We start from the raw sequence: 14931 nt of genomic DNA, 5'->3' as shown, positions 1-14931 counted from the left end.
CTGGGTTCAGCTGGGTGGTTCTTCTTTACTGAGTGGTGTCATCTGGGATCACTCAAGTGGAACCATTCATCTGAGATGTCAACTGGGGGCATAAATGGCTGGGGGCGGGGGGCTAGAGGGGCCTCTCTAGCAGAGTAGTCACATCCTCAAGACAGTGAATACAGAAGCTGCCTTGCTTCGTGGAGCCTAAGGCACTTCCACTACCTCCTGTTGATCAGAGAAGGTGCAGGGCTAGACTAGAGTCCAGGGGAAAGGAGATAGACCCTACCTCCTGAAGGGAAGGAGGCTTGCACATATAGGGCAGTAGGAACTGTTGTCGGCCATCTTTGGAAACAGTCTACCACAACTGTTTAGAAAATGAATATTGAATTAACCCAGATAGACTGATTCTGAGATTTTATATGTAAGGAGATTCAGTAAGAAACATTTTCTAAGAAAAAAATTTCTGATGTAAAAAAATCCAATATAAGCTGCTAGAATGGGACCTTGCACACATGAGGAATTCAAGAGATGCATGCTTACTGACCAACTGGCTGGGTAAGGAGTGGAACTGTATTTCCCAGCTCACTCCTGGCTAGTGATTTCACATGGGGAAGGGCAGGGCACTTCCAGAACCAAGACCTTTAACTTCCCTCCCTGGGTATAGTATAGTCATGGCTGGTTTTGTGATTTGGAAGATTCTCCACCTGAAAAGCAGTTCCTGAAGGGAAGGATTAGAAAAACATTCGACGTGGCCAAGAATTTCATGGCTATCTACAGAGGTTAAGAAGGGAGATGAGACTGGCAGGAGACCTGGTCAGAGTCAGTACCCTTAGAACAGAGGCCCTGAAAAAGATACCTTTCCTTTAACTTCCTATACCATTTGCCTGAAATTTAATAACAGGACTTCCTGGTGGACCCATCACAGTGATTACAAGTGCTTCTTGAGTATAAGATTCTGACCCTGGGACCCCTGACATCCCTTTTGTCCAGCCACTTATTCTTGCTTAATTATTAGTACTCTAGGGAGAAATTCTGGTGTCAGCCCCAGTCAGAGGTAGAGAGAGGATTCTAGAAATGGAGTCAGACATGGTTCTCCTGGTGGGAGTCCAAATCCAGATTTCTTTTTTATTAGTTGTTTCTATTTTATGAGTTTGCATTTGATCATCCTTTGAAATGTGTGTGTGTGTGCTTTGTCTTCTTTGTAGGTTTGTTTGCATTTGGGAGCACTGTTTTTCTTAAGATGAGTTTGCTGTTTTTATCAGCAATCACCATGGCAAGGAGACATAGGCCCTTAGCTGATTTCTCTCCTCTGGGGTGGTTTTATAGGCCAGAATCTGGGGAGTAGCTAGGGTTTAATAGTTTATTGGGTTCCCATTTCAAATACAGACTGAAAACCTCCAGGCTTTTGCCTTCATCATTTGTTTCCATCTAATGACCAGTTTTATGGTGTTTTCTCCATGGCCTTTGAATAAGTCCTGTTTTTTTTAAAACCAGGCACAAACTCTGCCTTTGCTGCTGTTTACTATGTACTTCCTTACTCCTGCATGTTTTTGCTTGCCCTTGCTAGCTTTCTCTTTTTATACCTCTGTACATTACTCTGTTGATCCCTGTTCCTGAGATGATTGAGAATGATAGGGGGTATGTATGTAGGAATTGGGGGTGGATATACCTTATTTTTACTTTTAACACGTTTCCCCAAGTGCTTCTTTTCTTTGCATGATAGTTTTCATCCTGATACTTTTGTGAAACTCAGAAGCATGTGCTTCTGGCATTTCAACTTTTCATATGTGTGGCCGATCTTAGGATACAGATCTCTAAGAGAAATAGAAGCTTGATTCAATTGAAAGTTCCTCTAGGCTGTTAGATGGCAGGGTGGATTCACAGACTACCAAAATGACCAAAGCTCAGATGCTCTCAAAAACTAGACTCTCTTGGCATTACCAAGATTAGATGTGGAATGTGCAGACAAAAGGGCAGCGCCAAATGTGGCTGGATTAGGACTGCTTTCCCCCACACAGCTTAGCCAAGACGGGATGAGTTGCTCTGGATGGTGTCTGGATTAGTGCCCCAAACCTATGTTCAAGCATAGGAGAGGCACAGAGAGCGTACCACACACAGGCTACTACATTAAAATGGGTTCAGATTGATACAGAACAGTGTTCTTGATATATTGTGAAGTGTAAAAAACAGATTATAGAGCAGTATATAAGGAGGAGAAAGGTATAGACAGACCTCAGAACAGACTGGTAGCTATCTTTGGGTAGTATGTTTGTGGTGATTTTTAGATTTTTCTTTGCAGTGTTCTTTATTATCTAATTTTTTCTCGATAAATAAGAAGTGCTAGAATACATTTAAAATCGCTTTTAAAATAAAACAAAATGGTGCCAGGCAAGCATTTTCTTTCATTCAGTAAACCTCTCTTGCTAGCCTACTCTGTTCTCGGCCCCGGCTGGGCTCTGGGGGAGTCCAGCACTGAACATGGCAGGCCGAGGAGCGCCTTGGTGGAGATCACAGCCACTCTGTGTTCCTGACACCATATTCTTGGTGCAAGGCAAGTGGATTTCTTCAGGCAGCTGCTGTGTTTCCCCCAAGAGCCTCTCATCGGTTGTGCCTGCATAATTCTTACCTGGTGGGAGAGGGAATAACTCACCTTTTGTATAGTCTGACAGTTCCAAGGTTAAAGCTGCTTATTCTCACTCTCTGTCCTGGCTTGTTTGTTTTCTCCTGTGTCTGTCTGTTCTATCCCATTCAGAGTTTTTGCTGGTCTCCTTTGTCTTCCTAGGAGCTTGAACTTAACAGAGGTTCAGTTTTTCCTTTTTATCATTTCTCTTGTTTCCTGTAAAGTTGCTGGGCTAGTTTTTGGCCACGTAGATAAACAGGTTTGAAATGCCTGTCACTGGTGAATTTACCCCCAGGGCTTGCTGTATCTGGGGAGGTAACATATCAGCCTGTTGGCTTATTTGGGGGAGCTAGAATCAAACTGTTTGCAAACCAGGGAGATGAGCTTTGTATATTTGTGTTTAAGAACATTTCGAGCCCTGGCAAGATACTCAATTTATTAATTCAGATGATGATTCTGAATGTCCTTAGATATAGCTAAGGATGCACTTTAAGAAATAATTAATTTATTACCACCTTAGTCATAATTCCTTTTCTCCTTGACTTTGTCAAGGACTCTTTCGTCTAGCTTCATTCACCCAGCAACTGTTTATTAAGCACCAGCTGTGAACTGAGCGTCATACTTAGTACCTGAGATAATATGGAGAAATAAGATAGATATAGTTAGTCTCTGCCTGTGCAGAACATGTAATCAGTGGGAGAAATAAGTAAATTGGAAGTTCTATGTATGAAGTGCTATAAGTGCTATGATGGGGAGATTGTAGGTTATAGTGTAAGAGCAATGTCAGGCACCTAACCCACATTTGCGACATCAGGGAAGGTGTCCTGGAAGAAGCTGGCCTAAGCCCCAAATTGAAGGATTATTTGGAGTTAGTCTGGGGTGGGCGAGGGCAGAAGTGTTCCTAGCAGAAAGTATATTTGCCAACATCTGGAGACTAGAAAGAGCATGTAATGTTGATAGAACCAAAAGAAACTCTGCATGGCTGGGTTTGAAGGTGGAGAGGCAAGAGATAGCTGGACAAGTGAGTCAGATTAAGCAGAACTTTGAAAATCAGGCTAAAGAGTTTAGACTGTCCAAAAAGCAGTAGGGAGCCATAAATCTCATAATGTCGCATGATTAGCTTTGTATTTTAAAGAGAGGATTCTTATCACAACAGAGAGTTACAGAGGGGGAAGCTGTGAGGCAAAGAGATCAAGTGAGAGGCTGACATAGCATCTAGGCAAGAAATAATGGCGGTCAGACTTGTAAGTAGTGGGGATGGTGGGAAGTAGACTCAACAGATACTCTGGAGGTAGAAGTAGCAAGATTTGCCTGTTGACTGGGTGCACTGGGAGTTCCAGGCTTGGCAAGTTGGGTGAGTAGTTAAGTGTCAGTTGGGTGGGTACCAGTCACTGAGAGAAGAAAAAAGGCATAAGGCATAGGTCTGAGGTCAACTATATTAGAATTTTTTTTTCCTCTGCGGCTAATATTACTTATTCATTCATTGCCAAAATACTTACCAGTCAACCAACATGTTCATAGTATTGTGCTGTGTATCAAGAGAGATGCAGGGAAGTATAGATGCCTATAGATATTAATGCTGTAGTTGAGGTGAAAAGGTACACATTTAGTGAATGTCCATGGGGTCACCACATTTCTACTCTCTCTAGTCTGTCTGCTCTTGTCACCTCTTTCTCCTATTCAGATACTTTCAATGCCTGTAAGACAGGTGAATCTGTCTAGTCTGGCATTCAGATTTCTAAAAAATCGTATGTCATCCTATGTCTTCTACTTTCTCTTGTCATGAAGTCCTGGGTTCGATCCCTGGTTGGGGAGCTAAGATCCTGCAAGCTGCGTGGTGCAGCCAAAAAAAAAAAAAGGCTTTAATTTTAGAATAGTAGCTCCTCAGCCCTTTTCTCTGGCATTATCATGGTCAGCAGAGCCAGTTATTTATCAAGGCAATTTCTAGATGATGGTGATAACAACCATATGGTCTACTTAAGTGAGAATGCTTGTCTTTGTTACTCCACCAAGAGATATCAGGCCATTAAGGAATGAGTTACTCCCCTGGAAATTAGTGACTGATTCCTTGAGAAGAGATATCCACCAGGCTTTGTTGTGTACATGGAGATGTTCTGTATGAGCAAATGTACTCAGGGATCCCAGTACTGAACTCTTACAGTTTTATCTTTAAGTGACTCCACTAAAAATGGAAGCTGATATTCTTGACCAGTTTTGCTTGGAGGTGGTAAAGAATGTAACATAGCCTGTAGTGGAATTGTTTTGTCTTCCCCCTCAATAAAATGTTGACCTTGCAAAGCCCAGGTTTGGAATGTATTAAGGATGAAATTTATACATGTTATCCTTTGTAACAGCAAGAGACTGGTAACAATCCAAAGCCCTAACCATTAGGGATTAAATCAGTTACAGTCAACCATAATGTGGTTTACTCTGCAGCCATTAAATGGAAAGAAATAGTTCAGGGTGCCTGATATTGAATGACTTTGTAGATATAATTTAGATGAAAAAAAAATCAAGGTGCACAGCAGTATATGTAATATGCATATTTGTTGGGGGAAAAAAGTCAAACGAAAAGTAAGTACTTGAATGCACTGAATTTTTTAAAAGAGAAAAATCTAAGATACTTTTGCGTAGTTTTCTATGAGGAGAGGCACTGGGCAGTCTAGTGTGTTTCTTATAATATTTATTAATTTTTTCCATTAAAATATCTAATAAGTACAAAAAGGAAATGAGCTTATTTTACATAAAATGTCCAGTAAATGTTCAATAAATCTGTAACTTGGGATGGAGTAAGGACTTTTTAAAAAATTTGATCTCACTGAATATGAAATAGGTATAGAAGAAAATTTATAAAGTGTGGTAAGGTTTAAAAAGTATGCAACAAACAAAAGTAATCACTTCTCTCCAAAATCATGGGGAAATACCACTACATACCCACAGGATGGCTAAAATGGAAAAAAAGACAACAGCAAATGTTGGAAGGGATATAGAGCCACTAGAATGCTTATTTGTTGTTGGGAATGTAAAATGCTATAACTATTTTGGAAAACAGTCAGTTTTCTAAAATGTTAAACATAGTTCAGTTTTATTATCAGATGTTTATCTAAGAAAAATTAAAACATGTGTCCACAAAAAACCTTGTGTAAGAATGTTCATAGCAGCTTTATTCATGAAAGCCAACAAATGGAAACAGTCCCTGTCTGTCAAGGGAAGAATGGATAAACAACCTTGTATATTCAAAAAGAATCAAACTATTGATATGTTGAATAACGTGAATGAATCTCATAAACTTTATGCTGAGTGAAAAAAGCCAGACACAAAAAGTTATGTAATGCATTATTACATTTATATGAAATTCTGAAATAGACAAAACCAAATTGTGGTGATAGAAATCAAATCATGGTTGCTTTGGGGATTCAGAATTGACTGGGAAAGGGGCACAAGGGAACTTTCTGGGATGATGGAAATTTACTGAGGCTTCATAGGGTTGGATTACATGAGTGTATGCATTTGTGAAAATTGATTGAATGGTACACTTAAGGTTTGAGCATTTCACTGTGTGTGAAATACACCCCAATTTTTTTATACCCCAATTTTTAAACAGTGATATTTTGGGTCTTCATTAATAGGAGCATGCATCTAGAGTTGCTAAGAAGGGCAAGTTGGGGAATATTTATGTTACCCCTTCGGAGTAATTCTTTAATAGTTTTGGAGACAGTACTTAACACCAAATGCTATGTTTAGCTTGAGCTTTTTTGTTGGTTGTACAGTTGGAGGACCTATTTTCAGAATCTTGTCAGAGTTCAGGGGGCAGTATTTATAAAGAGGGAAAAGGTAGCCCTCACAGACTGGAGCTCCAGAACTTCACATGCCATGTCTTCTGATAACTGTGCTCCAGACCAGTGGGTCTCAGCTGGGAACCTTTTTTTCCCTCTCAGGGTACATTTGGCAACATCCAGAGATATTTTTGGTTGTCAGCTGGTGGGAGGAGGGGGTGTTGAGCTGCTGGCATCTAGTGGGTAGAAGCTGTGGAGGCTGCTAAACCCTCTACAATGCACAGGACGGCCTCCACAACAAAGAGAAGCTCATCCAAGCTGCCATTGGTGCCGACTTCGAGAAACCTTGTTTTACATTTGCCCTTACTACTGAAGCTGCCCTTACTACTGAAGCTGCCCTTAGTACTGAAGCTGCCCTTACTACTGACGCTGCCCTTACTACTGAAGCCGCCCTTAGTACTGAAGCCGCCCTTGCTACTGACGCTGCCCTTACTACTGAAGCTGCCCTTACTACTAAAGCTGCCCTTAGTACTGACGCTGCCCTTACTACTGAAGCTGAGTCCGCCAGGTGCCGACTATACTCATAGTCCAAATCAATTGTGGAAACTTGGCATTTTCACAAATTGCATGTTTCTTCCCTGTCAGAAGTTAGTATTAAATACTTGTAAGTATATGTAATCTTAAATTTTGAGATAAAATTCCATGCGTTAAGAGCATTTCCAAAATACAAATTAAATGTGTTGTTTCTATTGATTGTTAAATTCTTCAGATGTGAGTTTTGTTCTTAACTTTATTTCATTAAATCTTCAAACAAATGATCTGTGTTGTCATTCTTTAAAAAAAATAAATAAATAAAAAGACTTTATTATCAAATCAGAAGAAATAAATGATAGTAGTTTATCTCTTTTTCTCTCTCCACAGAATGACAGGGAGTGAATTTTTCTCTCGTTTCCCCGAACTCTATCCCTTTCTTCTCAAACAGTTGGAAACTGTAGCCAATACCGTAGACAGGTAAGAAGAGAATAGGGTGGGGCAAAGTGAAATCAAGGATGTGAATTACTTCAAGATTTTTCCCTCCAGGCAGCAGTTTTTAATCAGCTTCTTCCTTGTAAACATAGATGGATTTTTTTTAAGTGCTTCTTTATTAAATACATCATGTTGCCTGACACTCTGTAGTAGATATGTACCTGAAAGGTTGTATAAAATCCAGGTTTTATATTATATTTTACATTTTAAAAATCCTATTTTTAAAGTTTTTAGTGTTTTATAGGAGTTAGCTTTTTAGAAGCACATGGTGATTTCTTCTAAGAATCATTTTCTTCCTCTTATATTCAAAATCTGTGTGTTTACATATTGAGTTTGCTTTAACACACACCTGTCATTTTTTTGTCACTGGCCTGTTGCAGCTGACTAATCTGGTCACTTGTGATCAGAAATGGTACTATTCTACTTGAGTGAAGATGGCCAGTGACCCTGGAAACACAAAATAATGCTATTAAGAGGGCTTCCAGTCTGATCAGAGCAGATAAAAAAGTTCACCATTGTCTTTTCAATCACATTCTGTGGCTGGTAGTGTAATTTTTAGAATGGACATCTTAGAGCATGGACCATTTTATTCTTTTAGCAGTTTTTGCACTTGGCATGAATTTATTCCAATTGTCTGTAATGAGAAAATAAAATCGCATCAATGAATTTTACTTCTGTTTATGATACATTTCTTCACATTAGTAATTTGTGCAGACAGGCTTTTCTGGCCCTAGTAAGTGACTGTTCACGCTTTCTTAAGTACATTTGGATGTTGAAAGTTTCACATTTCATACTCTGGAATAGACACCTCTCTACTGTCTGAACAGCTGAAATCAAAACAGCAGACTCGAATTATCAAATAGTATGCTTTGAGAAGAGAATCCTGTGCAAAAGCCCAATCCACAGCTTTGCCAGTAGTTCTTCCTCATTTGCACACTAAGAAAATATGAAGGGAATGGAGGAAAAAATGCAAAAAGGAAAATTATTGCTGATCATAGAGTCTCACTTTATATATCAATACATAATTGCTTAATGAGAAAAACGTTTGAAGATAGTGCCTTGCCTAAAGTTTTAAACCTTTTATGTACAATAATTTTTTTTTTTTTTTCCAGTGGTACAGGAGAACTAAACCATCATCCCAGCATGTTTCTCTTACTTTTGGTGTTGGGGAGGCTCTACCCTTCCCCGATGGATGGCACCTGTTCTGCTCTCAGCATGGCACCTTTTATTCCCTTCATCATGAGGTAGTGTATGCCTCATGGAAATAATGCGAGTGGGCATGGGGGCTTTATGGGGCTATTTAATCCTGTTCCTATTTCAGAAATAATAGATTTTTTTTTTTTTTTTTACTCTGGGAGGGTTCTTGTGAAGGCAGGGGCCTGGGATTATTGCCATTGCCCCCAGCTGGTCTCCAGTGTTTCAGATGGTGGGTTTAGGAGCTCATATCTACTGTTTAAGTAGTGTTTTCTGGGAGTCCTGCCTGCTAATGGGTGTGTGGTGTTGATAGGAGATACCCCCTTTTGATAAACATAGCCTGGGTGTTTGCATTATCCCTGTGTTGAGCCTGGCCAGCATGGGGCAGGCTCGGTTCTGGCATATATCCCCTGTCCAGGGGTTCAAGAGGACACCTGGCCCTTCACTCTGGAGGAGTTTGCTGGTGGTTGCAAGGGGCAACATCTAGATGGCAATGCTGTGTAGCATGAGTTCACTTCCCACTCATCTTCCCTTTCAAGCTTGGAGTACCTGAGAAAAAACCATGCGTAAAGATTACACATGGAATCAAATGATAACAGGCTTTTCTGCTTCTACAGCCTATTACCACTTCCTCTTGTTACATTTCTTTGAGGCATTCGCCAGCTTCTGATCACCTTTTTCATTTTGGATCAAAGGCCTCAATAAACAGGCCTCCAAAAAGTATTGAAATTTTCTTATGAAATATTTCAGAAACCCTGTGATATTAGTTAGCTTTTACCTTTCTGCTTACCTCTTGACAAAACAGCACCTTCATTTTTATGTATCTACCAAAAATTGAAATACAGCAGAAGGATAAAATATAACTAACTCAAGAGAGTATACTTGTTATTTATGTGGTGTCCTGGGTTCCACTTCCTGGTTTCACAGAGCTGACTGATGCATTTTAATGTGAGAAACCATTAGACACAAGATTCTGGCGTGTGATTGCTGTAGCCATTTGTTTGCACCAAGCCCTGGCTGTGGCTGTGTTATCTGTGATCACAGAGATGACTCACTCAGATTGGTTTTTGTTTCCTGATACACAGAGTTACCAGCCTCCCATATCCAGCATTTGGTGATTCATTTTAGGAATTTGGGTCATAAATTTTACTTTCAGGAGCATTTAAAAATTGTACTTTCACATATAACTGGAAAGAACTAAAAAATAATTCAGAAAGTTGATGGTTGGGGGAGGCACATATACAGAATCACAGTGTACGTTAGAAACAAAGACACGCTTTAGAACTTTATCATCCTGTGTTGAGAACATCCAATTTGTGGAAGCTTATTTCTAATCAATCTGATATGTGTTACATCCTAGAAACCAGAAGTTACTACGTTGAAAGTATCCTTCCTGTTATTTATTAGTTTACATATAATCAGAAAGCTCATATTACTAATTATACTCAGAGCACTCATTACGTATACAAAGATCACGTGAACATAGGAGATTTAAATATTGCCTTAAGGCTAGTGTACTTAGTGCATCTTCTTTTTCTTAACTCAGAAACACAAAGAAAGAAATGTACAGTTCTCCTGTCCTTCCAGTGAAAATGCCTTAGTCAGTGGTTGCTTTCTACTTGAATAAAGATTCATAGAGCACCACCAGCAGCAAAAGTGCCATAGCGGATTCCTTAGAGTGTCCGTAGGCTCTGGTTTATTGAATGTCAAAGTATGTTATAGGCAGTGTTTCTCAGACTTTAAGATGTAAACATATCACTTGGGGGTCTCATAAATTCTGATTCAGTAGGTCTGGGGTGGGGCCTGAGATTCTGCATTTCACACAGACTTCTAGGTAATGCTGAGGCTGCTGGTCTGCAGATCACACATTGAGTAGCAAGATTAAATTTGAGATATCAAACATTATCAGAACCACACACATACAGAGAGATGATTTTAATAAACTATACAGTAGTAGGATCATACTTGGAACTTGGTTAGGCTATTCGGGAGGTTTATTAGAAGTAGCTTTTGACCCAGGAATGCAGAGAACAAGCAAGAAAATATTCTGAGCAGAGAATTCAGTAGGAAGTAGACCAACCTTGTTGAGTCTCTACTGTTTGCCAGGCACTGAACTGGGCGTTTTGCTTAACAATGACTCTGAGAGGAGGTGTTACACCTCTCTTTACCTGTTGAGGAAACTGAGGTTCAGAAAGTGACTCAGTTATAGAGTTGGAATATGAACCCAAGACTGTAGGGCTTGTCAAGAGTGTTGGGTATCCTCTTTCTATTACACCAAAATATCCAACTCCCTTTTGTGTAGTTAAGAGTTTTAGCTACACTGAGTAGCCCCAAGGGCCCTGAAATTTACGCAACTAGGAGCGATTAGGAGCCTGTATCTAGGCAGTGGATCCAAGTGCAGGCTATTTTCACGTTGTAGAAGTCATGCCCCACTTGGAGTGGGGTCTGCTCCTGACCTTGCTTTTCCAGTGGTGGCAGTGGCTTGATTGGGTGCAGGCTTTCTCTCAGGCTTACATCTGTGGGATCATTGCTTGGGGTAATTGGGGCCAGTCTGTGGCCTGGGATAGAAGAAGCCTGGCTTTTCTTGAAAAGAAAGTAGAAAGATCCTAGATTTAGAGTTAGAAAACCCAGTTTTGGGTTTCATCAACCTACTGCCAGGACAACCTTGTGCTACCCTAAAATGTTCACAGTGACACTGGAGAGATGAACTATATAAAAAGATTTTTAAAAAATAGCAAATTTGGTAAAACTATATACATTAGATTTAAATTACTTCTGAGAAAATTATTCACGAAGAAAGTGAAAGATTGATCATAAAAACCTGCCAATCCAGGCAGTATTTGTGGTTCTAATCATGGTAAAGATTGGGCTGTGTTGACTTGGGATAATGGCTGAAAAGACGGATGTATGCACAAGTGGATGGGCAGTGTTTTATTTTTGTGGCATTGCTAGTATTAATTTACGTACTTGGAAGAGCTCTAATCAGGCTCTTGGATACTCTGAGTTTAGCTAAAGCAAAATTTTTCAGCTAGTGGGAGTAGCACAAAGGTTGCTCTGACTGTGCTAAAGTGAATCAGTTGTACAATGAGAAGATTAAAAGCCCTGATGACAGCTTTTTATTTCCCTTTGATTTACATATACTTACCTGCCATTTCCTTCCTCTCTGTGAGGTGTTAGGAAGTATTATTTGTACCTTTGTCCCTTATTCCACATTTGGGAATCTAAGCTTATATCTCTGTTGCCTTTCTTTGTTAACTTAAATCTTAGAAGCTTCTGATGTGGATCTTCCACAGTTATGTGTGTACGCAGCTATGATTTGTTGCGTCATCTTGGAACAGAAATGATCATGTTAATCCCAGTGTTTTGTTTACAAGGTTTTTTCAAATCGAGTGTATTTTATGTGCCTAATGCTGTGCTGGATCCAGATACACAGCCCTCTTCCATGCAGAGATGATGCCTTCAATTTAAGGCCATTCACCCTTCAGTTCAGACACCACAGAGCAGAGTGACGCATGCTTTAAAAGGGACCCTGACTAGCTCCCTGAATACAGTTCACTAGTGCCCACTTGTCCGGGGCTTTCTAGAGACCAGAATATCTCTGGACACACACCTTGGAATTCCCTTTCACAAGCAAGCTTCAAGTTTGAATTGATGAGCTGTAGGAAACCAAAAATGCCTCAAACCTCAGCAATCCTGAACAGAACAAAGGCCCTGGACTCAAGAGACTTGGTTCTTTCTAAGCTCTGCCACTTATTCACTAGCTGTGATGCTTGAGCAAGGTTCTGTACCCTCCTTGGACCAGTGTGGTACCTGTATGTGTGAGGCAAAAAGTGCCTTCTATTGCAGATAACTGAGGTCTCAGCATCGGATTAAATCCCTCTACTGCCTTTTATTCACTCTGGGATGCTTTTAAAAGAATCTCCCCACCCTCCCCCCTTTTTGACTTATTTTCATTGCAAATGACTTTTGGTATGTTTTTCTCCAAACCATTTCAATCATTGTTCACTTTAGGTAAATTTTCAGTGAAATCTGCCTTTCTGTTTTGTGAAAAATTTTGAGGTACAGATAACCATACAATCTTAATTAAACATGTGGCAGTGGAAATCACCCATGGCGACCTATGTATGCAATGGAAACTGTTTTAGTTGCGATATTGAAACATCTAGTCAACAATCAAAACAAAAATTGGAAAATATGCATTTTATGTATTTTTAAAATATTTCATGGAACCTTTTGATTGTACCAGTCTTAAGAAGAAGGGAGGGGTAGGGAGTACAAAAACTAAGACTTAGGCCTTTTAAGCCTATGATATTGGGAAATAATATTGACTCTTGTTTTCTTTTCCTTGAAAGTTGCATAATGCAAGAATTATCACCTTACTCCTTACCCAGGTTATGAAGTTGAAAGATCATATTTGCCATCGTGTAGAGTTGGGGTTTTTGCAGTAGACAGTAGTTGGCTTCCACCTTCATTTGTGATTGTAATACCAGGAACTTTCCTCCAAGGCTGCACATTTCTATCTGTTCTGTCTTCCCAGAATCCTTGTGATAAGTAGAAGGCAGGATTTGCTTTATAGAGAGAGAAATCAGGCAGAGGGCTGTTGAGACACTGCTGGGAAAGAAGGCATACCCACCTCCCTTTCTCTCCACCCCAGCTCTTAATCCTCTCTCTCTGAATAGCTATAGCATTAATTTAAATCTCTTTTCTTACTAGTCATCATTACTGTATCATATTGTAATTTATATGCTCAATACTTATTCCCTCCAAATAAATCTTAATCTCTTTCCATGGAGAAGCAGCTATGGATTTTTTCGGTTTGTTTTTCATTTTTGGTACCTTTCTCTGCGTAGCCCAGGTTTGGGCACAGAGGCTGAATTATTAACCTAAAAACGAAACTAACTGTGAAATGAGACACTTTGTGTCTTAGCAGATCTGTGTATCTATGAAGTACTTAAGGGACTCCTAGTCTTACAGTATCGGAGCCACATTTCATATCCCACTGGTTACTGATTATGTAGAAAGGAGGCTCAGCTGGGTTTTCTGTTTTACCTGCCCTTTGAGGAATCTTATGCTCTAATGTGAGCTCTGACATTTGCTTTTATTTTGACTTCACCTCTCTGAAGGTCACACCCTCGGTTTCCTTTTCTATCAAATTAAGGTATTGGACATTACCCAGGGTCCTCTCTGGCCTTATGGGCCTATGACCTGAGACCTTCCTGGACTCGGACCTCCTCTCCCCGACTGCTATCCAGTCAAGGGATCTGGAGGTCCACCTTGCAGCTACCATGTTGCAGGCTTTAGAGCCAAATGAGAGGAGCCTGGATTGATAAGAGGAGGAGGGAGGTCATAGAATTATAAACAAGCCAAAATACGTGGGGGAAAGCCTCCTGATTAATGTGGCACGAAAAGGAGGGCCCCTGAGTGCTTCAGGCTGTCAATCTGTATAATGGGGATAATCCTGACTACAAAATAGCAGATAAAAGCCCCTTAGTTTGTTGGTTAAGAAAAATTCTAGAGAGAGGAAGGGGTTGATAGTATAATGGTGATAGAGGGCAGACTTTTTTTAACTCCTGCTTCAGCTTTGTCTTTGCCAGTAAACTGGAAGGAAGGCCCTGAAACCAGATGTAGGTGAGGTGATAGAAAAAGAACACTGTCTCCTATGGATAAAGGCAAATCCTTGGACCCGGATAACTTACAGCCTCAGGTGCAAGTTAGCCTAGAACCAAGTCAGTAATTTGGGGGATGTGTGGCATGGGAATGTTATCCTCGGAGCTTGCAGAAAGATTTCAAAAGAGAGAGGAAAAGGCATATTTTTATCAGTGACCAAACAATTGTGCCGATATTGTTTTAGACTGGATCATTCAATGTATTACTTGCAAGTGCTTCATACTTTATTTGCTGAGAGCTAGTAAGGATTCCCTAAGAATTTGTCATGCCAGTCACCTCATTGTTTTGATGGGATTACGAGTCTGATAGATGAGGACAATGCTGCTTTATTCAGCATTTGAATTACTTACTTAAAATGAAGACAGACTAGATTGTGTGCTTATTAGGTTTGCATATAAGAGAAATATAATTGGTTATGGACTCCCATTCAAAATAGTCTTTAAGCATGGGAGCGACAGACACAAATTCAGGCTAGTAGCCATTACCTGTATGAAGCAGGGAAGGAGGGGATAAAATTAAGGAATCATATACTAGGAGCTTGTTTTATTTGTGATGTGTTCTTAAGCTGGGTTTTGGGCAAATGGCTGTTATATTATTCTCTCTACTCTTTTTTATTTGATAATGTCTAATATAGTCCATAATTGTAAAATATGATTTCAGAGTAGC

The 14931-nt window shown here is 39.9% G+C and overlaps 1 protein-coding gene across 2 annotated transcripts in view; it reads left to right on the top strand.

The window, feature by feature from the left end:
• Positions 1 to 14931, top strand: part of THADA (THADA armadillo repeat containing) — a 318246-nt gene that overhangs the window by 130528 nt on the left and 172787 nt on the right. For both annotated transcript variants that reach the window (XM_061210468.1, XM_061210467.1), the window contains exons 27-28: positions 7300 to 7389; positions 8517 to 8648. In XM_061210468.1, coding sequence (XP_061066451.1) covers positions 7300 to 7389; positions 8517 to 8648 — 222 coding nt within the window. The remainder of the gene's footprint in view (positions 1 to 7299; positions 7390 to 8516; positions 8649 to 14931) is intronic.

This window comes from Eubalaena glacialis, chromosome 14 (assembly GCF_028564815.1).
Source record: "Eubalaena glacialis isolate mEubGla1 chromosome 14, mEubGla1.1.hap2.+ XY, whole genome shotgun sequence".
NCBI classification, from domain to species: domain Eukaryota; kingdom Metazoa; phylum Chordata; class Mammalia; order Artiodactyla; family Balaenidae; genus Eubalaena; species Eubalaena glacialis.
The sequence above is the reverse complement of the archived record's forward strand: the minus strand, read 5'-3'. Positions and strand labels throughout refer to the sequence as shown.